The following is a 22,933-nucleotide window of genomic DNA, read 5'->3' as shown; positions in this document are numbered from 1 at the left end:
TCTGGGAGTTGTAGTTCTAATACCTTTCATCCTAAAAATCCAGAGAAACAAGACGTTTTGCGATGATTTATCCAAATGATTTAAGTTTAAAAGGTACTGAAGAACTTTTCAGCAGTTTGTGAGTAAAAAATTTATTTTGCCAAATAAAGACGTGCGTCAATACGCAGGCGCGTTTATTGTGGACACTACCGCAATAATGGCAGCGTTATGTTCTCCGAAAATCGCAGAGATATCCGGTTACTCGGGTTCCAGTCGAAATCTGCAGAAAGACTTCCCGTGTAAAATCTGCGACGCAAACCGTAAGGAGACTTTCGGCGTGATCGTCTCGTCCTTGAAGAATCTAGTAGCCAAAGGTAGGATTGGACTGGGCCTATGTTTACCCACTCTTCCACATTCCTCGGGATCGGGGTACTGCCCCAGTATCAGGTTCATTATCACTGACTCGGTACGGGGCATGGAATCTGTTGTTTTCTGGCAGCAGTACAGTGCAAAGGCATCGACTTACTATAAACGACAAGAATAAATAGCTTGTTGACTTATGGACCGTTTCGAAATCTGATGGTAAGAGGAAGAAACTTCCTGAATCATTAAGTGGGTGTAATAACAAGATATTTTTAGCAAAACCTATTCAGATGCACTTAATTAGTACTCCTGAATACTAAAGTGACATTACAGTAAAGAGTGTTCAACTTTTTTTTTTCTTAAAATGTTTTAGGAAAGCAAAAATTCGGGCTGGACCAACATGACCCACGACCCTGTACAGTTGTGCTAGAAGAAGATGGAACAATTGTTGATGAAGAAGATTATTTTGAGCATTTGCCAACAAACACAAAGTTTATGATTCTTGGTCCTTATGAAAAATGGATTCCACAAAATGCTGGTAAGTGTTCTTCGGAGAGGTGTTGCGAGCGTATTTTATTTCTTTTAGAAATATATCGCAGAATAGGCCATTCCAGCCCACCAAGCTTCGCCACCCAGCAATGCATCGATTTAGCTTTAGCCTAAACACGGACAAAGTAGAATGACCAGTTAACCTACTAACTAGTACATTTTTGGACTGTCGGAGGAAACCCAGGCTCCCACAGAAAGAATGTACAGAGGTTGCAGGAATTGAACTCGAGCGCCCAGAGCTTTAATAGCATTGCATTAACCGCTACGTTACCAAGGTGCAGGATGTTAAGTAATATGAATTATGTAGTGGTAATATCAGAAAGAATCTTGAAAGGCCTGTAGCTAGATGGTTTCAACTTTTCACTTCAGTGGTTCCTTGAATTATTCAGTGCCCAGAGTTAAACATTACCCCTCCACCATCAGGCTCATTAACTAGTGGGAATAACTTCTCTCAGCTTCACTTGTCCCATCACTGAACTGTTCCCACAACCTATGGACTGACGTTCAAGAGCTCTTCATCTCATGCTCTCCATATTTATTTATTTTTTATTTATTATTAATTTTTTTCCTTCTGTACGCATGATTTGTTGTCTTTTGAGCACTGGTTGTCCACCCTGTTGAGTGTGGTCTTCCATTGTTTCTATTATGGTTATTGGATTTACTGAGCATGCCCGCAAGAAAACAAATCTCCAGCTTGTGCATGGTGACGTACCTGTACTTTGATAATAAATTTACTTTAACTCTTGAATTTTGAACATCGTGAGACTTAAAGGTTCAGAATTTAGTAAAAAGAAAAACAATTAAAGGGTCATGTGGTGAGGCAAGTTTATTCAGTAAGAAAGAACCTGCATTTCTAAAACACCTTCAAGATATACCAAGCATTTTAAAACGCTTCACAGCCACTGTTCTTACATTACAGAACAATTAATTCATTTCCGCAAATAAACTTAACAATAACCAGTTAAATAATCTATATAATTGTAATGCAGCAGGGGGATAAATATGAGTCAGGTTATATTTGTATCTCTTCAAAATATAGTGAATTCCACTTAATTGGGGCCAGTACATTGTGGCCCAATTAAGTGGTTGTCCCAATTAGCCAAACTTTCATGGAAATAGTTAAAAAGGCAGATTAAAAAAAGACAAACTACCATTGAACTATCAAATTATATATTTAAATGAAATGCAGAACAAATGAGAACATTATCAATACTACAACAGTGTTATAAAACTGTATTAATTCCTAACTGTTATGGATATAAGAATTTGTCGGGTGTACACTGCAACATTCTTTTGATTGACTGTAAATAAACAAAATGTGCAGATACCTAGTGTAAATAATGAACTGCCTTCATACAGTGCTATCAACGATTGCAACCTGCAAATCTTCATTTTCATTGTAACATTCAAGATGATTGTCGATACCTTCAAATTCTTCATTGTTCACTTGTTGAAGTTGTGAAATCATTTCATTTTCACTCCCAGCTATTTCTGACTTCTCCAAACCTGAATGCTTGAAACTACAGTGGGCAAAGCAGTTCTGAATTGTCTTACTGCTTCTTTCTCACCAAATATCAGTGACAGGAATCACTACTTTTTAACACTAGCATGTGCAACTGATGCTATTTAAAAACTATGCTCTAAGCACGGTGTAGTGCACGCATCAGATGCTAGTTTGAAACAGTTGGCCAACAGTCTCCTGCCCTAATTAAGCAACATATTGTCCCAAATAAACAGTGACTCCCATCTATCTTCTCGATTAGTTTTTGTTCTTTAAGATTTCTGCCAAATAAGCAGCTGCCCCGATTAACTGAAGGCCCAATTAGTCGGAATCCACTGTACTTTATATGATCTTTTATTTGTGCCTGACCATATTAAAAGATCTCATCCAAACTATAACTACTCCATCTGTGCTGTATTCCTTAAGATTGTGCTGAAGTGGCAAACCAGACTTTTGCACAAGGGGAAGAAGAAAGCCCTTAACTCTGAGTGGAGTCATCGGGATGCCGTCTTGACTGGGTTTTTTTTTAGCAGACTTCCTTATTTTTATGAGGCCGAGTTGCTAGCTCGACGCTCAACCCCGCACGGATGGAAAGCGTGCAAGGGAGCCGGCTGAATTCGAACTCGGGAGCCTTCACTCCGAAGTTCGGTGCTGATGCCACTACGCCACCAGCACAAGTCTCTCATGTTAAATTTGAAGTTCAAACTTGCAAACATGATTGAGCCAAGCCTAGAAACTCTGCCACTTGTGGGCTGATTCCACAATCAGCGCTCACAAAAGTGCACACAGAGCTCCATGTCCGAGGGTTCCTTGTTCATGCTGCAAATTTCATCCTTTCATAGTCAGTCATAGCATGGAAACTATGACTCACTATGACACAGTAGGGAAACGGCCTGTCGGCCCACCAAATCCACACTGACCAGCAATCATCCGTTGACACTAAACTTATATTAATCCTTTTTATATTCTCCCCACATTTTCTTCGACTCTACCCGGTTTTGCATTTGGAGCAATTTACATTGGCCAACTAACTCGCCAACCTACAGCTCTTTGGGAGGTGTGAGGGAAGTGGGGTTCCCAGAGCAAATCCAAATGATCACAGGGAGATGGTGCAAACTTCACGCAGATAGCAGAGGTTGGCATTGAGCCATATCCCTGACACCACGAGGCAGTGGCTCTAATAGTTGCATCATTATGGCTGCCCGCCCACCCCCCTTCATCAGCATTCGGCAGCTGATCTGCACTGACAGTTTGTGTCCAAGCTTGCTTCCTGGTTTATCCCTATACAATTAGGATCTCTCATGTGTTAGATGTTGAATATTTTCCATAAGACGTTGGAGCAGAATTAGGCCATTTGGTCCATCGAGTCTGCTTTGTCATTCTATCATGGTTGGTTTATTATCCCTCTCAACCCCATTCTCCTGCCTTCTCCCCATAACCTTTTATGCCCTTACTAATCAGAAACTATCAACCTCTGCTTTAGATAGAAACTTTATTGATCTCAAAGAAAATTACAGTGTCACGGTAGCATAGCAAGTGCATGGATATAAATGTTAAAAGAGAAGTCAGAAGAGTTTTAAAAAAAAAGTTACCACAATCTACCAGGAGGGGGTTATCACTTCCCCTAGCTATAGGTTGGCTCATTATAGAGCCTAATGGCAGAGGGTAAGAATGACCCCCTGTAGTGCCCTTTGGAACAGCGCAGTTATCTTAGTCTATTACTAAAAGTGTTCCTCTATTCAGCCAAGGTGGCTTACAGAGGGTGAGAAACATTGTCCAGAATTGCCAGGATTTTCCGTAGGGTCCTTTGTTCTGCCACAGCCTCCAGTGTGTCCAGATTGACTCCTATAACAGAGCCAGCCTTTCTAATCAGTTTATTAAGCCTGTTGGCATCACCCGTGTTGATGCCATTGCCCTAGCACACTACAACATAGAAGATTGCACTGGCGACAACAGACTGGTAGATCGTGTGGAGAGGCCTGCATACTCCAAAGGACTTCAGTCTCCTCAGGATGACTCTGGTCCTTCTTGTACACAGCCTCTGTGTTGATGCTCCACTCAAGTCTGTCATCCAGGCGCACCCTCAGGTATTTGTAGGTCCTCACCATATCCATGTCCTCCCCACCAGTAGTAACAAGGAATAAAGCAGGCTTACTTTTCCAAAAGCCCATCACCATCTCCTTTGTCTTACTGATGTTGAGCTGCAGATGATTCCATTTGCACCATTTGACAAAGTACTCCACCAGGGCCCTTTAAATATACCCAATGACTTGGCCTCTATAGCTATCTGTGGTGATGAATTCCCCAAATTCACCATCCTCTGGCTAAAGAAATTCTTCCTCATCTCCATTCTAAATGGATGTCCCTCTACTGTATTCTAAGGCTGTGTCCTCTGGTCCTCGATTCCCCCACTATAGGAAACTCCCTCTCCAAGTCCTCTCTAACTCAGCCATACAGCATTGGATAGGTTTCAGTGGGATTCCACCCACCCACCCCCCCCACATTCTTCAAAATTCCAGCAAGTATAGATCCAGAACCATCAAGTGCTTCTCATACAATAACCCCTTCATTCCCGTAATCATTCTCGTGAAGCTCCTTTGAACCCTCTCCAATGTCAGTGCATCCTTTCCTGAATAAGGGGCCCAAAACTGCTCAATAACACACAATTGATAATAGAATTGATGAATCAGGACCTACCGTAAAGTGGGGGACCAATTCGTCGGTCACCTCCACTCCATCCCCCAAAGTGTGGCCAAGCATTTTAATTCTGATTCCCATTCCTGTTCTGACATGTTGGTACATTCTCCTCTTGTGCCATGATGAGGCCACCCTCAGGGTGGAAGAGCAACACCTTATATTTCATCTGGCTATCCTTCAACCTGATGGCATGAATATCAATTTCTTCTGGTTTAAAAAAACATTCCCTCCCCTATTCTTTTATTCCCCATTCTGGCCTCTTACCTCTTCTCACATGCCTATTACCTGCCCCTCGGTCCTCTCCTTCTCTTTCTCCTATGGTCCACTCTCCTCTCCTATCAGATTCCTTCCCCTCTCCCCACATTTTTATTCTGTCATCTTCCCCCTTCCCTTGCAGACCTGAGGAAGTGTCTCAGCCTGAAACATCAACTGTTTATTCATTTCCACAGATGCTACTGACCTGCTGAGTTCCTCCAGCATTTAGATTTACAGCATCTGCAAAATTTCTTAAGTTTTGGTTAACATAATCTGCTGGTAAACATCTGTCCTTTACCCTCAGAAATAAAGCCAGTCCTGGACACAAGAACTCATTGTGGTATTGGTGATTCAGTAGACTGTGTGGATTACGCTGATGGTTCCAGTAATTGGAAAGTACTTGCTTATCGACTTCGACAAAACCTTGCTGAGATTATTACAATGTCTGAGGCTGAATTGCAGGTAAGAAAGAGTATTAGTTGTAGTATGTTTCATTGAAATTTATTGTAGTATGTAAAACTACAACCAAGAGACAGAGATTACTTCTGTTACCACTACTCTTAATTGTTGCTTCAACCTGTAGACTCACTTTCAAGGACGCTCTACAACTCGTGTTCTCAGTATTTTTATTTTATTAAAATTCAGTGCGGAATAGGTCCTTTTAAGCCCTCACAATTTAATCCTAGCCTAATCACAGGACAAATTACAATGACAATTACCAGTTGGCACGTCATTGCGCTGTGGGAGGAAACTCAGGTGGTCATGGGGAGAACATATGTAAATGTCGCTTCAGATCAGAGGCGACGCAATCTGCAATCGCCTCTGATCTGGGCCGACATTTACGTGCCAGGTGGCACCTAATTAACTAGCTTGTTTATTTCGGCTTTATTCCTAAAGATGTGTTGGGTGCGTCCAAGCTATCGCTGCATTCTCTGTGGCAATTTATCGGTCTGCGGCCCGGGGGGTTGGGACCACTGGGGTGTCATCGCATCGTCGTCTGATTCCATCAGGGCAAGCAAGTCGTCATCTATGTCTGTCTGCCTGCCTCGATGTCGAAGGTCGAGGTTCATCGTCTGCTGTGGCTGATGTGGAAGGCTTGAAAGATGACAGTATGCTTGACTGCTTAGCCTTGCGCATTTTTCTATCATACAGTTCTTTGTAAGCACTCAAACCATCCTGCAAATATGCCGTAAAGCTATGCACCCTTTCATAATTAAAGTCGTACTTTTCTGCAATCATTGCAGCGAAAATCTCATGCAGTTGCTTCACGTTCAGTTCCTGGACAACTTCACTTTCGGTCTGTTCACTACTGCATTTGGTTTCAATTGTTATCCTTTCCTGTTCCAATTGCATCAGCTCTTCATTTATCAGTTCTTGGTCATGGGATGCCAAAACCTCTTCAACATCATCTTCGTCAACTTCCACAAGCCAAACTCACTTTGTCCTTACTTTGTTCACCACGATCGAAACGCTTAATTATGTCTAGTTTTACACTAAGTGTGGCACCCTTACGAGCTCTTTTAGGCTTTTTCGATACCTTAGAACTAATCTTGCTAACGGCTGCTCACAGGCACGTATTTAAGCAATGCCGGCTAGAATGCAGTTCCGGGGGGGGGCGGTGCTTGGCTGCTCGGAACGCGTGCTGCTCTTTTCACACGTTGCCTGTTTTCGTAACAGTGAATACACCTTCTGTTAGTGAAAACAGGGAACTAATGTAGGTCTTACGTAACAGCGAGGTTTCGTAAAGCGAACGTTCAAAAAGCGGGGGACACCTGTATGTTATTACATCCTAACTTTAATAAATTTACTTTGAAGTTTGTCTGGAAGAGGTAATATTATAAGAAAAAGATGGGGAAAAAGTACTGCACAGGGACAAGCACACCATCTCTGCATTGACTGTGATATTTTCCATTTGTCTAAGTGCCATTACTCACTTTTCCCAGCAAACAGAAGTGTAAAAGCAAATTAACAAAGTTGCAACTTCCTATCAACAATTCCAAACTATTTTCTCCTTCCTTACTTTTCTATGTTTGAGGAATTCTTTGAATGAATGTCAACCAAAGCATTTTTAGCCACTGGTAAAGGGTTCCCAACCTTTTTTATGCCATGGACCAATACCATTAAGCGAGGGGTCTGTGGACCCCAGCATGGGACCCCTGATCTGGCACCTAAGGAGTATTTGTCTTCTTAGAAACACAGTAATCAAAACATCTGCACCCATCTTTTTTTTAGTAACTAACAGCTTGTTCCAATTGCCTCAGTTATAAATCCATTTATTTCACTTATTGTAGGATGGTGTTTGATCCTGATGCGCTTTTGTGATCCAAAGGTTCTTTGGAAGTCAGGAATGCTACATAAAATTTACTGTTTACGATAGATTTATTAAATGTTACAAGAGTGGGAAAAGAATGAGGAGCTGAGAGAACAGAAAAGAACAAGGAAAAAATAGTTGTTGACTGGGAAATAGATATAACACAATTCCATCGATAACAATTAACCTTTAACAGCCAGATTCAAGCGGCTATAACGCACACTGCTAAAGACTAAGAAGGTTCCAGCAAATTACAATAATTACTAGAATATTCACTGAACAATTACATGTATATAGGTGATTATATAAAAATACAAGCAAATATTAGAAAATTGAATTAGAAGAAGAATAGCAATTCTATACCCTCGTCCAATGTTGGTGAAGAATTTGTTAGATGATAAATTTGGGCAACATGCTGAATGGATATAACTACAATAATCTGCTGATAAACACAAATTTTGGCACATTTAAGCGTGTTCAAAGTAAATGAAAAGCTGGAACGTTGTTTGAGTTGTTAAAGGTATTTATTAGTAATTATAATAATCTTGGTGTCTAAGTTTCGGGTCAGGAAGAACCAGTTCAATAACATTCAAAATGCTGGAAATTAAGAAACAAAATATGTTCCCACCAGACCATTAGCCTTACACAATGTGGTGCGTCATAGTGACGTTAATAAGCATTCTTCTAGGAGGGGCAATAAATGAAGCAAAGCTGTTAAAGGGAGTGAAATTTTTCTTTCCCTGCTGAAGAAATGTGTACAATACAATTTTAACTAGTAAGTTTCTCACCTCATTGTCTGATGCTTAATATCTTTTACTGCTAAGACTTCCTCAGGTTGCTTTGATGAAAATCTTGATATTTATTTATTTGGAGACACAGCAGGGAACAGGCCCTTGCAGCCCAATGAGCCACACCACCCAGCAACCCACCTATTTAACCTAGCCTAATCACAGAACAATTTACAATAACCAATTAACCTACTGACTAGTTTATCTTTGACTTCGGGAGGAAACCGGAGCTTCCAGAAGAAACCCACGTGTTCACAGGGAGAAGGTACAAACTACTTACAGATGGTACTGGAATTGAGCGCTGAACTGCAATGCCCTGCAACTGCTAACCACTAAGCTACCATGGTGCCCTGTTCACATATCTTCTAGTGATTGATTCTCAGAAGTAATCCTCTCAGAGAATCTCATTCTTATGTTGTTGTGAAAGGCTCAGTTCGTGGACTGCAGCCTAAATTTCATGACCCAGTTTTTTTCCGTTTGGGGATGAATATGCTGAAGTTTGTGCTGGAAACTGGGACATAATTTGGGCTCAGTGGGATTCTAGCTTCTAATTGCTTTTGCCTATAAGTTTTTATTTTAAAGTAGGTTAATTAGAAAATGTGTAGCTTTAATTATATTGTTTTATTGTATATTAGACACTGATTGATGTGCCAACTGGTGAGCTGGCAGTCGAACTGGGAGTAACTCCTAAAAGTGCTGAGGGTATGCAGGACTCCCTACAACGTACCCTCGATACCAAGGAAGAGCAACGCCAAGCAGTAGAACTACTAAAACTGTACCGGGATGCGTTTGAGAAAGATGGTTAGTCTGGATCTTATGACTAATTTGTAACAGATTTTTCATTGGTTACTTTTTAATTTCTAAACTTTGCCTCCACATTTTTGCAATACTATGAAACAATTATTTAGTCTACATTAAACTTTATAATTTTAAAAAAATTGTTGAACTTTCTTTGCACTGAGACATGCTGCAGAACGTTTTATTGTGCTCTTTATTTGAGAATTCATTTAGCATTAAATGCTGTCATTGTTAAGTATTTAGGATATTAGGCTACTTGGTTAAGTATTGTTTAGGGAAAGTAGCAAAGAATTTTTCTTTACCTGGCATCAAATGCATGTAAGTATATCGTTTGCTGTAATCTGCGAAGCTTTTTAATCATGCGGACTGGAATGAAATTTGAAATAAATAAATAAAGTATTTAGCAACTAAAACAAACTACTTCTCTTGGCATCTCTTGAGTTAGCTCTCCAAGCTAGGGTGGCTGTTTGGACTGGATTCAGGATTGTTTAATGTCATTTCCAGTACACAAGGGTAAAGGAGATTGAAATACTTGTTACTCTGGATCTGATGCAGCACAAGAAAACACAATAAGATAACAAACACTTTTTTTTAAAAAAACACAAATAATGTACAAGTACATAAGATAGCTTTGTATATTGATTGTAGGTCCATGGAGTGACACTAGGACATAAGGTGACTGACAGGAAATGATGAAGTAGTGATGATGGGGTGGGTTCATGGGTGGAGGTGTTGAACAGCCTTACAGCTTGGGGAAAGTAACTGTTTTTGAGTCTGGTGGTCCTGGCATGGATGCTATATAGAAGCATGAGAAAGCTGAAACATTCCATTTAGCAAGTTTTGTCGCCATAAGATCCTATCTTCTGTTTTGGAATAAAGATTTCAAATACAGTTCATCTCAGTTCTGCAGTTTGTCGTGCTGTCCAAGAGGACCCTGAGCAATACTTCCAAGAGGAGTTATCTTCTTGCTGTAAATTTCATTATGGCATTATTCAGATTCCAACACGTCAGTCCATGGCCTCTTGTGCCAAGATGAGGCCACCTTCAGGGTAGTGGAGCAAACCCGGGTAGCCTCCAAACTGATGACATGAATATTGATTTTTGTTTTCCTTAATCCCTCCTCCGCCTTCCTCTATTCCCTACTCTTACCTTCTACCTCCTCTCACCTGCTTATCACTTCCCCCGGGTCCCCTCCTTCTTCCCTTTCTCCCACTCTCCTCTCCTGTCAGATTCCTCCTTCTCCATCCCTTGGTCTTTCCCACCCACCTGGCTTCACCTGTCACCTTCCAGCTAGCCCCCTTCCCCTCTATCCATCTTTTTTGTCTGGCATCTTCCCCCATCCTTGGGGTCTCGGCCCAAAACATCGACTGTTCATTCATTTCCATAGAAGCTGCCTGACCTGCTGAGTTCTTCCAGCATTTTGTGTTTGTTACTTATTATTCAGATTCATCCTCCTGACCTGCAAGTACTAAGAAAGAATAATTATGCCTGTACCTTAATCTGAACTGATAATTGTGTGAAAAAGTTCAAACTACCTATCCTAATGTCTGACTTACTTAAACTGTGGAGAAGTCCTGGTGCTGTTATTGCCAAAAGTAATGTAGCATGCCTGGAGAAATATTTTCTATGTTTCATTAAGTGTGCTTGTGGCAATTAATAAAATAGGGATACCACTTCCTTCGTAGACGCAACACTTCCACAAAAAACAGAAGTTGATAGTTTTGGTGCAGCGACCAGTCAAACTACCCAGCTGAATCAACATATAATTGATGTCCTGAGGAAGAAATCTTCTCCAGAGATTTCCTTGTCAAGCAGGGAACTACAGGTACAATAAACTCACATAGTTCCAGTCAAGTGTATTTTACGTAACAACATACACAAAATGCTGGAGGAACTTGGCAGGCCGGGTGGCATCTATGGAAAAAAAGTAAACAGTCAACGTTACAGGCTGAGACTCTTCATCAGATGCTGACTGACCTGTTGAGTTCCTCCAGCATTTTGTGTGTGTTGCTATTGATTTCCAGCATCTGCAGATTTTCTCATGTTTTAGAATTCTGCATGTTGTATTTTGTCTGCACCAGGTTCATCTCCAAGCTCTGCTTCAATGTTTGATTTGTTTTTAGTAGGAGACATTAAGTGTTTTGAGATTAAATCCATGCGACAAAGGAGCAGAACTAGGCCATTCAGCCCATTGAATCCAGTCTGCCATTCCGTTATTGTAGATTCACTATCCCTCACAACCCCATTCTCCTGCCTCCTCCCCATAACCTTTTGAAGCCCTTTACAAATCAAGATCCTGTAACTTTGGCACCCTTTACAAAAACAAATCAATGACTTGGCTTTCAGCCATCTATGGCAGTGAATTCCACTGATCCACCACCCTCTGGCTAAAGAAATTTCGCTCAACTCTGTTCTAAAGGCATGTCCTGTATTCTGAGGCTGTGCCTTCTAGTCCTCAACTCCCCTGCTACAACATCCTCTCCATGTCCATTCTATCTAGGCCTTTCAGTTTTCATGTTGGAAATGGCAGGATATTAACTTCACTAAGCAATAAATTTAGTTCTTTGGCAGCTATTCATTTTGTGTAGAAAAGGCCGTCATATGGGACTAAGGGTGGATGGCTATTTCAAACAGTTGGCATTGTCATGACAAAATGTATCAGTTAGATAGAATAATGGACCCAGCTCTCTTTATGTCCTAGCTAATCAATGAGAGTTCAGTAAATCTATCAGATACGACTATTGAAGAGTGTACTGTAAAGCTCTGTAATTCGATGATTAGCACAGAGTTGCTGTACCCCAAAATTAAAGTTCATTTATCATGAGTGCATCGAAACCTGCAGTGAAATGCTTCATTTGTGTTAACAACCAACACACCCAAAAATGTGCTGGGAGCGGCCCACAAGTGTCTCCAAACATTCCGGTGCCAACAGAGCATGCTCACAATGCTCAGCAGAACAGCACACAGCACAACAAAACACAACACGACAAACAACACTTAGAAATATGGAGTGAGATTGTAGGGGTGGTGTGATTTAACAAATTTTCATCATCATCAACAATGTGCTGTCATGTGAAATGGGCGATCATGGTTGTTCTTGGCAAATTCTACAGAAGTAGTTTGCCATTGCTTCCTTCTGGACAGTGTCTTTACAAAAGGCGAGAGCCCAGCCATTGTTAATACTTTTCAGACCAGGGAATTCAGAATTGCCATTTTGGCTCACTGATTCATAATAATTAAGTGTTCTTTCCCTTCCATTTAGCAAAAGAAACACAAAATCTGTTAACTTTAATATCCTCAATAGCTCCCACCTGCAGATTTCTTTCTTTCCAATATTTTTATTAGTTTCTACATAGAAGAATACAGAGTACAAGGAAGTATCTATAAAAGGTCAAAAAAGATTTTAAAAACGACCAATTACATATCTATCCATAATAACAATCTCATTACCCCATATTCATGTCAGTTAATCAATAGTTATATTGAAATATACCAATTTATTACAAAAAAAATCTAACCCCTACCAAGACCGAAGCTGTTTATTAAGGAGAGAAAAAAGGTAAAATACCTTCTCATAATAATAGCCAACATCTGAATTTAAACAACGAATTGAAGGTTTTGAAAATAATTCAGAAAGGCTCCGCACAATGTTGGAAAGCCTTGACGAGATTCAGAAATTGAACAGTTAATTAATTCATATGTTTTGGACTTGTCCGAGTCTTGAAAAATATTGGAAAGAAGTTTTTCAAAGTTTACTTTTCAAAGTCAATTTTAAGCCTAATCCTCTGATGGCCCTATTTGGTATTGTTGCCGCACAAGTTATCAAGCTGAAGTCATCTGATTTACATATTTTGGCCTTTAGCTCTCTTATAGCTAGGAGGGCACTTTTGTTTAAATGGAAAGATGTTTTTCCTCCTACCCATGCTCAATGGTTATACGACGTTATGTCATGCTTGATTTAGAGCAGATCAACTTTATTAATCTGCTTGCAATTATATTTCTAAACCTTTGCAAGTGCTGCTTATTCATTGAATATGACGTCTTCTTCAGGAGGTTTTAAACGAAAAGGAAGAGAACTTGGCATCAGCTTTGCATCGCTCCACTGCGGAAGTTAAGAATTTGCAACAAGACTGTAGGAAGGAACTTGGGAAGCGCTCAACCACTGTGCAGCATCTTGAACAATTGAGTCAGTATTCTTCAAAGAAAAGAAAGCAGTGAAGGCTGGTCCAACAAGCAACCAAAAGTTGGTTTGAAATCTGTCACTCCAATACATTTCCTTCTTTTGATAGATGCTGAATTTCTTTAGCCTTTCCTTACTATTCTTAAAGATAGATTGCAAATCACCAGTGTGCATTTCTGTGTAGTTGGAAATATTTTGTGTAGGTTTGTACTCAACTGTTTTGATGACCTTTATTTAGTTAATAGCCATTGCTTTAGTCTGCTTTGTACTAAACCAGTAATTCACCAGTTTAAATCCTGAGGGCATAAGTTAACTACACAATGATGTTTTTTTTTCAAAGGATGGTAATTAAATCTTCATTTTCAAATTTTAATTCCCTACCCTCCACCTCTACACCAGCTTATATTTGTAGGTTCTTCACCCATATTTCTCTATTTATTACTGCTTTCAATTTATATAAGGACATGGAAAAGCTTAAGCAAAAAAAAGGTTAAATCAGTTGATGAGAGCTCAGCTGATCGTTCATATACTCTAGTTCAAATTTATTGTTGCAGCCTGGTCACTGACTAGAGCTGTAGTCAAATCTGAGAGCACACATTAGTTGCAAGCATCCATCAGTTCAGTCACCTACTATGTCTTGCACCATTTCCAGTGGAGCACCATGTGCATTAAAACTAAAGCCCACAGCAGGATGTGCAGCACAATCTCCTGACTGTGGTAGGAAGGGACAATGTCAAGAGGGTGCTACAACTGAATCTGATTTCATTGGAGGTATGGATGCTGTAGAGAAGGTTTGGACGTTTTCTGGAACATGAAGAATTTAGATATTTGACACCCCAGCATGAGCAATGCTGGTGCCTCTATCACAGAGCTTCCCAACCTTTTTTTTATCCCAGGGACCAGTACCATTAAGCAAAGGGTTCATGGACCCCAGGTTGGGAACCCCTGCTCTCGTAGGCCTTTTTTTGTCCAAACCTGAAAAGGTGCCACTGGAGGTAATAATCAATTGCCTGAGCATCAAAGACAATTTCCCTTGCCACTCCTAATTAAAGGCACTGTCTCAGCTAGGAGCATGAATCCATTGATACTTAGTCTTTTTCACCGGCACAAGAAGTCATTTTTCATCCATGAGCTGGGCTGTACCTGGTGTTTGATGATTATATACCAGGAACATTAATTTCAAAAGAATTAAAATGTTAATAGTAAGAAAGCTGGTCAACAGTCGTTTCTCATGCCAGAAGAAATTATTTGTTTGAAGTAATTGGTGAATGCCGGGAACTGCAGTGAAATTCTTTTCGTTTCATACAATAAATTACTGCGATCTCAAATGTGTTGCTGAAAAGAGTGATGGAAGCAAATTCAGTGAAAACATTCAAAACAACCTGGAATATTACGTGTAGAAAGATGATTTCCAGGGAGTGGTGTTGGGAGGTGAACTAATTGAGCAATCTCTCAAAGTGCAGGCACAATGTGCTATGTAGTCTCTGTGCTCTCCTGCTCTCTCACTCAAGGACTTTTGACCTGGAATGCTCAGATTCAGGCCCATGTAACCTTGTCCCATGTTAGAACCTGGCGATTATGGAAGATTCTCGACACAGTGGAACAGGTTATTGTGTACACTTTTGCCTGGGTGCTTAATCGGTCAAATTATAAACGGCAGCTTGTTTAGTTTACTTTAAATTTCACTAGGACTTGAAGAGTTAATAGCAGAGATTGCCAGAAATATGTGTTGTAATTATCTATAATCAAAAGTATTTTTTAAAATTCCATTTAAGCTAGTTAATTTTAAAAGATGCTTTTAAAAGGTTCTTACTAAGCAGATGATGCAGCTACAGGTCCATACTAATCACTGCTTTTAAAGACTAATCACATTTAATTACTTTTCAATTAAATCTAATTAATAAACAGCAAAATAAGGAAGTTTAATCGCTCTTCTAAGGAATGGAACTACTAAAATGAAAGGTAAAATACAATTCTAAAGATGTTGTTAATCTCTTTAGAAATTAATGTACCTTCACAAAATAATTACTATCTGTAATTCTAAGAGTACAAGTGTTATGTTTTATTACTGGCTAATGTGTTAAATTTAAAGTCAGGAAGGGTTCTTTCACAAAATGTTTTGATGTTTAAATATAATTAAATTTACAGCATAAAGGTTGAAAATGTTTGAGTGAAAGTCTATTGCTTAAGAAGTTTTGCTTTTATAATGATTGTTCCACCTTGAGGATGACAATGACTTGCGCTGAGTATGGTTCCTTGATGTAGGAAGATGAGGGAACATTTATTAAGCCTCATAAAATTAATGAGAGTCAAAATAATTCATTTCTGATCATGCAGGGATGTTCATGACAAGATGTATTTTTGCACATTTGATTCCTTTGAGTTTTACCCCTATTACAGATGTCATGAAGGATTTCAACAGAGAGTAATTGAAACATGGCATAAGTTTGAGGGTAGGATTACACAGAGAAAAACTTGTTTAACTCTGCAACGATTCTAGATCCAGTCCTCCACTACATAACAACTACCCACATTAAAATCTGGTCTTAAAGTCCATGAGGTCATGACATTAGTAAACATGAGGTGATAAGAACAGGTCTCAACTCATAATAATTTGATATTAAAATTAATTGTGCATTTACAATTTAATTTACAAATATGTATATTTGTTACACAGATACATCAAAAGTCTGCCTTTCAGGCCAGGACATTACTGAGTTCCTAATGTACTTTTTGTATACGACCAGCATCTGTGCTGGAACTAATCTCTGAAGCAAACAAAAGTGTTCTTCAGAATTCTGTCTGTTGTCTAACTCTTCAGTGGAACATAACACCTAAATAAGATTTATTTTTGACAGCCTTATGGGTCGTATTGTTTCTTGTGCCGTGTACTGAACATTTAACCTATCAACTCAATTTAGCATCCCAGTGCAGGATATAAAACATAGCCCTTGCTTTGTGGTTACCACTCTAAACCAATAGGTTGCAGAGTCAGTTCAGTGTTGAAGTAAATGAAGTTATCCACACTGCTTCAGGAGGCTGATGGCTGAAGAGTAATAACTTCCTGAACCTGGTGTATGGGACACCAAGTACATCCTGGATGGCAGCAGAGAGAAAAGCATGTCCTGTATGGCAGGAGCCCTTGATATGGATGCTGCTACTTTGTGGCAGTTCTCCTGAAGATGTGCTCAATGGAGGGGATGACTTTTCAGATTTTTAGAATATTTCTTCACAGTTTCCAAACACTGCTAATGATCAAGCATATTTTGAAATAGCTGGAAGGAATATACTTTAAATAAAACCAATTAAAAGCTTGTTTAGCTAAGGTCGCCTCTAAGAGGCCACATCCTTGTGGTTGGGTTTTATGTTTTGACTCTTGGTAGAATCACCCATGCTAAAACAGGGCAAAGGGTAGAGGCCAGACTGAGAGTGGTCCACCAGTCCGTCAGGTTCTGGGGTTCAGCTCAGGATTAACAACTCTGACTGACAATAAACTGGACTGGTCAAAGAACACTGAGGCTGTCTACAAGAAGCGTCAGAGCGTCAGAGGAGACTGAGGTCCTTTAACATCTGCCAGACGATGCTGAGGATGTTCTACGAGTCTGTAGTGGCCAGTGCGATCATGTTTGCTGTTGTATGCTGGGGCAGCAGGCTGAGGGTAGCAGACACCAACAGAATCAACAGACTCATTCGTAAGACCAGTGATGTTGTGGGGATGGAACTGGACTCTCTCACAGTGGTGTCTGAAAAGAGGATGCTGTCCAAGTTGCATGCCATCTTAGACAATGTCTCCCATCCACTACATAATGTACTGGTTGGGCACAGGAGTACATTCAGCCAGAGACTCATTCCACCAAGATGCATCACAGAGCATCATAGGAAATCATTCCTGCCTGTGGCCATCAAACTTTACAACTCCTCCCTTGGAGGGTCAGACACCCTGAGCCAATAGGCTGGTCCTGGACTTATTTCCTGGCTTAATTTACATATTACTATTTAACTATTTATGGTTTTGTTACTATTTAATTATTTATGGTGCAACTGTAACGAAAACCAATTTCCCCCAGGATCAATAAAGTATGACTAAAAGAAAATTGTTATGGAAACAGCAATGAAGTCATCTGAGTTTGATGGTAATCATAAGTTTTCACCTGGGACTTGTGTGACTGACAGTAGTGAAAACCGAGAGGAAGCTACTGACATGATGAAGAAAATCCTGAACACCATCAGAGATGGAGGACCTTCATAGCTGGGATGCTGGACGGCATCTCAGAGCGCGTCATCAAAAAGTGTGCGCTGAACAGCTGGCTGGTGTGTAAGCAGACATTTTTAATCTCTCCCTCTCCCAGTGTGTAGTGCCCTCCTATTTCAAATCGTCCATCATAGCAGACAGGAAGCAAAGAGTGGGAATAAACGGGACCTTTTCAGAATGGCAGGCGGTGACTAGTGGGGTACCGCAAGGCTCAGTGCTGGGACCCCAGTTGTTTACAATATATATTAATGACTTGGATGAGGGAATTGAATGCAGCATCTCCAAGTTTGCGGATGACATGAAGCTGGGCGGCAGTGTTAGCAGTGAGGAGGATGCTAAGAGGATGCAGGGTGACTTGGATAGGTTGGGTGAGTGGGCAAACTCATGGCAGATGCAATTTAATGTGGATAAATGTGAAGTTATCCACTTTGGTGGCAAAAATAGGAAAACAGATTATTATCTGAATGGTGGCCGATTAGGAAAAGGGGAGGTGCAACGAGACCTGGGTGTCATTATACACCAGTCATTGAAAGTGGGCATGCAGGTACAGCAGGCGGTGAAAAAGGCGAACGGTATGCTGGCATTTATAGCGAGAGGATTCGAGTACAGGAGCAGGGAGGTACTACTGCAGTTGTACAAGGCCTTGGTGAGACCACACCTGGAGTATTGTGTGCAGTTTTGGTCCCCTAATCTGAGGAAAGACATCTTTGCCATAGAGGGAGTACAAAGAAGGTTCACCAGATTGATTCCTGGGATGGCAGGTCTTTCATATGAAGAAAGACTGGATGAACTGGGCTTGTACTCGTTGGAATTTAGAAGATTGAGGGGGGATCTGATTGAAACGTATAAGATCCTAAAGGGATTGGACAGGCTAGATGCAGGAAGATTGTTCCCGATGTTGGGGAGGTCTAGAACGAGGGGTCACAGTTTGAGGATAGAGGGGAAGCCTTTTAGGACCGAGGTTAGGAAAAACTTCTTCACACAGAGAGTGGTGAATCTGTGGAATTCTCTGCCACAGCAAACTGTTGAGGCCAGTTCATTAGCTATGTTTAAAAGGAAGTTAGATATGGCCCTTGTGGCTACAGGGGTCAGGGGGTATGGAGGGAAGGCTGGGTTCTGAGTTGGATGATCAGCCATGATCATAATAAATGGCGGTGCAGGCTCGAAGGGCCGAATGGCCTATTCCTGCACCTATTTTCTATGTTTCTATGTTTCTATTATCCCTGTACCTAAGAAAACCAAGGTAGCATGCCTGAACGATTGGCGCCCTGTCGCACTCACCTAAAATATAAGCAAATGCCCTGAGGGGCTGGTTAAAGACTATATCTCCAGCATGCTACCACCCACGCTGGACCCCCTACAATTCGCCTACCGATGGAACCGGTCTACTGATGATGCCATAGCCACAGCTCTACACACTGTCCTCACTCACCTGGAGAAGAGGGATGCATACGTTAAGAGTTCGGAATTCAACACCGTAATCCCCTCCAGATTCGACAGGAAGCTCAGACACCTCGGCCTGCACCCCACCTTCTGCAGCTGGATCCTAGACTTCCTGTCAGATCGCCGACAGGTGGTAAGGATGGGCTCTCTCACCTCTGCCCCTCTGACCCGCAACACAGGTGCTCCCCAAGGATGTATCCTGAGTCCCCTCCTTTACTCCCTTTGCACCTATGACTGTGCTGCCACACACTGCTCCAATCTGCTGATCAAATTTGCAGATGACACAACTTTGATTAGCCTTATTTTGAGCGGTGACGAGACAGCCGACAGAGGAGAGATTGACGCCCTGACACAGTTGTGCTGGGATAACAATCTCTCTCCAAATGTCCAAAAAACAAAAGAGCTGATTGTGGATTACAGGAGGAATGGAGACAGGCCTGGCCCGATCAACATCAATGGGCCTGCAGTTGAGAGGGTGAGTAGTTTCAAGTTCCTTGGTTAACACATCACCGATTATCTCACCTGAACTGTACACACCAGCTTTGTAGCAAAAAAAAGCACAACCCTATCTTTTCCGCCTCAGGCGACTGAAGAAGTTCAGCATGGGTCCCTAAATCCTCAAGACCTTCTATAGGGGCACCATTGAGAGCATATTGACTGACTGCATCACCGCCTGGTATGGGAACTGCACCAACCTTGATTGCTGGGCACTGCAGAGAGTGGTACGGACAGCCCAGCACATCTGTGGTTGTGAACTTGCCTGCACTGAGAACATTTACAGCAGCAGGTGCAGAAAGAGGGTCTGGGAGATCATCACGGACACCAGTCATCCCAATCATAAACTGTTTCAGCTGCTTCCATCTGGCAAACGCTAACACAGCATTAAAACCAGGACCAACAGGCTAGGGGACAACTTCCTTCTACAAGCCATTAGACTTTTAAATTCACATGTCTCTACATTGTGACAGAGTCATAACGCAAAGGTTTTTACTCCCTCACGTTGTGTGATGGATGTAAGATTTAAATAAATAAATTCTAAATTCTAAAGGCCAGTGGTGTGACGGGCAGTAAGTAAGCTGAGATCAATAATTGAAACCTAACATTAATGTCAAGTAAAATCACACTTGCCTTCACTTATCTCTTTAACGAAGGCTGCCCCTTCCCCCATTCTCAAGAAAAAGAACAGTTGATGCAAAGCATCTAATTTCACTATATATGCCAGTAGTAATGAACTGGATTTTAATTCTGATTTATAGCTGGGGAGCCTAACACTAGATACATGGGGCCCACACTCACTTCGGACAAGAGCCAGGCACCATACTGCGTTTGGCCCAATATTCTAGGGGCGAGCCTGCACCCACCTCTTAGTGTAGCTATAGTGTATTGATAGGCACAGCCTTGTGGATAAATGAGAAGAAGCCCGTCACAGTATTGGTTTTTATATAATGAAACAGGTGGGAACAGGTCTGCCTCTATATAATGGGCACTGTACAGAAAAGATAAATCCTAGGGTATTGCAGTGTGGGGCACAGGTCTGTCACTATAGACAGGTTCAGGTTCAGATCTGTCTCTAATACGGAGGTACACTGTATAACATAGGTACAGTACTGGTGGAGACAAGTCTCACTATAGCACCAGGGTGCAGAACTGATAAGCATAGATCTTCTGTTACATAAGATGCATATGATATGGAACTGTAATACAGTACAGGGCTAATTGAAATAGATATCATTATCTAATACTGGGGTGCAAATAGGTTCATCATTGTACAACAATTAGGTACAGAACTAGTGGACACAGATCTAGCACAGGAGATATCAAGTTATTTGAACCATCACCTCTGCCCCAGTCTCGTATCTTAAATTTTTCTCTTGCTGGCGGCAGATCAGTGCACCTGATCAGTGCACTAGTGAGGACGCTAGTGTCATGATGGTGCTGGCTGAATCTACTACCATCTGCAGTTTTTTTTTTCAACCCTGGGCATTGAAGCCTCCATATCAGATGGCAATGCAACCAGTCAGAATGCTCTCCAAGGTACATCTGTAGAAATTCACAAGAGTCTTTGGTGACAAACCAAATCTTCTCACTCCTAACAAACTATAGTAATTGGTGTGCCTTTGTAATTGTATCAATATTTTGTGTCCAGGGTAGATCTTCTGCGATGTTGTCACCCACAAACTTAAAACTGCTCATCCTTTCCACTGCTGACCGCTTGATGAAGACTAGTATGTGTTCCCCTGACTTCCCCTTTGTGATATCCGCAGTCAGTTCTGCGGTCTTACTAAGCTTGAGCGCAAGGTTGTTGTTGTGACACCACTCATCCAGCCAATCTATCTCACAACTGAACACCACCTCATCACCTTCTGAGATTCTGCCAACAGCAGTTGTGTGATCAGCTACTTTATAGATGGTGTTTGAGCTGTGCCTGGACACTACAGGCATGAGTGTAGAGAGAGTAGAGCAGTGGGCTAAGCAGCTGACATCCTTGAAGTGCGCCAGTGTTGATTATCGGTGAGATTTCCAATACGCATTGACTGTGGTCTCCCGATGAGAGACTGCAGTATACCAATAGTTTGTACGAGCCAACAGTGTACTCTGGTCCATTCAATGTGGAAGTGGGCACGTGGCCAAGTGGTTAAGGCATTCGACTAACGATCTGAAGGTCGTGAGTTTGAGCCCCAGCCGAGGCAGCGTGTTGTGCCCTTGAGCAAGGCACTTAATCACACATTGCTCTGCGATGACACCGGTGCCAAGCTGTATGGGTCCTAATACCCTTCCCTTGAACAACATCGGTGTCGTGGAGAGGGGAGACTTGCAGCATGGGCAACTGCTGGTCTTCCATACAACCTTGCCCAGGCCTGCGCCCTGGAGAGTGAAGACTTTCCAGGCGCATATCCATGGTCTCGCAAGACTAACGGATGCCTTTACTTACTTACTCAATGTGGAAGGAAATTTATTGACAGGAAATGTATTTTTTTAATCTCCACACATGCTACTTGACTCACCAAATATTTTCAGTATTTTTAGTTCAAGTCAAGGCAGCCATGAGTATAGGAAAAGAATATTCTTATTATAAATTTGTTCAATTTCAGCACTCTAAATGCTTGAGTGCAAATGTTTCCACCTTGGACACATAAAGCTGTAGCCTCATGGTTGTAGGATTTTCAGAGTGTCCCACCAAAGATCAGAGAAAATTAGATCTTGTTTAGTTCCATGAGGTTCCAAGTAATTGCATGCCTCCAGTCCCAAGGTTCATCACAATAAGCCACAAGTTGACAAGAAAGTTGTTGAAAAGCAGATGATGTTTAAATTCAAGGATAAATACTATAAAAATGAATATTCTTCCTCGGTTATTATATCTTTTCTGTACTTTACCAGTGGAGGTGGATGATAATCAATTCAGGGAATGGGACAAATGGATTTCCCGCTTCATTTGGCAAGGAAGGAAACCTAGAATTCGATATAACACCTTACAGTTAGGGAAGGAAAGAGGAGGTATGGTTCTTCCTTGCCTGAGAAATTATTTTTATGCCTCACAGATAACCCCTCTGTTATATTGGTGTAATAGGGAATATAAGGCTAGATGGAAGGAAATAGAATTTGGATTAGTTGACAGTTTTCCTCTTCAGGCCTCAATAGCTGACAAAGGATTGATGGCCCAGTTGGAAAAGTTTAATAATGCTTGGATAAATCTTACATTAAAAGTATGGCAGAAGGTGGTTAATTCATGTGGAATTAATAACATGCTAAAACTCTTTAGATGGTGTGCATATGATACCGAATTCCTTCCCAACAGAGGAGATAAAAGATTTGAGCT

General features: G+C 41.2%; 1 protein-coding gene across 1 annotated transcript; it reads left to right on the top strand.

The window, feature by feature from the left end:
* Positions 1–145: 145 nt before the first annotated feature.
* Positions 146–18,067, top strand: dffa (DNA fragmentation factor, alpha polypeptide). The gene is made up of 6 exons (XM_063033389.1): positions 146–353; positions 716–880; positions 5,649–5,806; positions 9,079–9,244; positions 10,927–11,066; positions 13,292–18,067. The coding sequence occupies exons 1-6, from the start codon at positions 197–199 to the stop codon at positions 13,457–13,459; spliced, it is 954 nt and encodes a 317-aa protein (XP_062889459.1). The 5' UTR covers positions 146–196; the 3' UTR covers positions 13,460–18,067.
* Positions 18,068–22,933: the final 4,866 nt, after the last annotated feature.

The sequence above is a fragment of the Mobula hypostoma genome, chromosome 25 (genome assembly GCF_963921235.1).
Source record: "Mobula hypostoma chromosome 25, sMobHyp1.1, whole genome shotgun sequence".
Taxonomy (NCBI): Eukaryota; Metazoa; Chordata; class Chondrichthyes; order Myliobatiformes; family Myliobatidae; genus Mobula; species Mobula hypostoma.
The sequence above is the reverse complement of the archived record's forward strand: the minus strand, read 5'-3'. Positions and strand labels throughout refer to the sequence as shown.

What these genes read in the sequence shown, in the direction of transcription:
- dffa (XM_063033389.1), top strand. Translation starts at nt 197, where the DNA reads ATGGCAGCGTTATGTTCTCCGAAAATCGCAGAGATATCCGGTTACTCG. An exon ending in GAAGAATCTAGTAGCCAAAG is followed by an intron (nt 354 to 715) that starts GTAGGATTGGAC and finishes AAAATGTTTTAG; the next exon opens with GAAAGCAAAAATTCGGGCTG. An exon ending in GGATGCGTTTGAGAAAGATG is followed by an intron (nt 9,245 to 10,926) that starts GTTAGTCTGGAT and finishes CTTCCTTCGTAG; the next exon opens with ACGCAACACTTCCACAAAAA.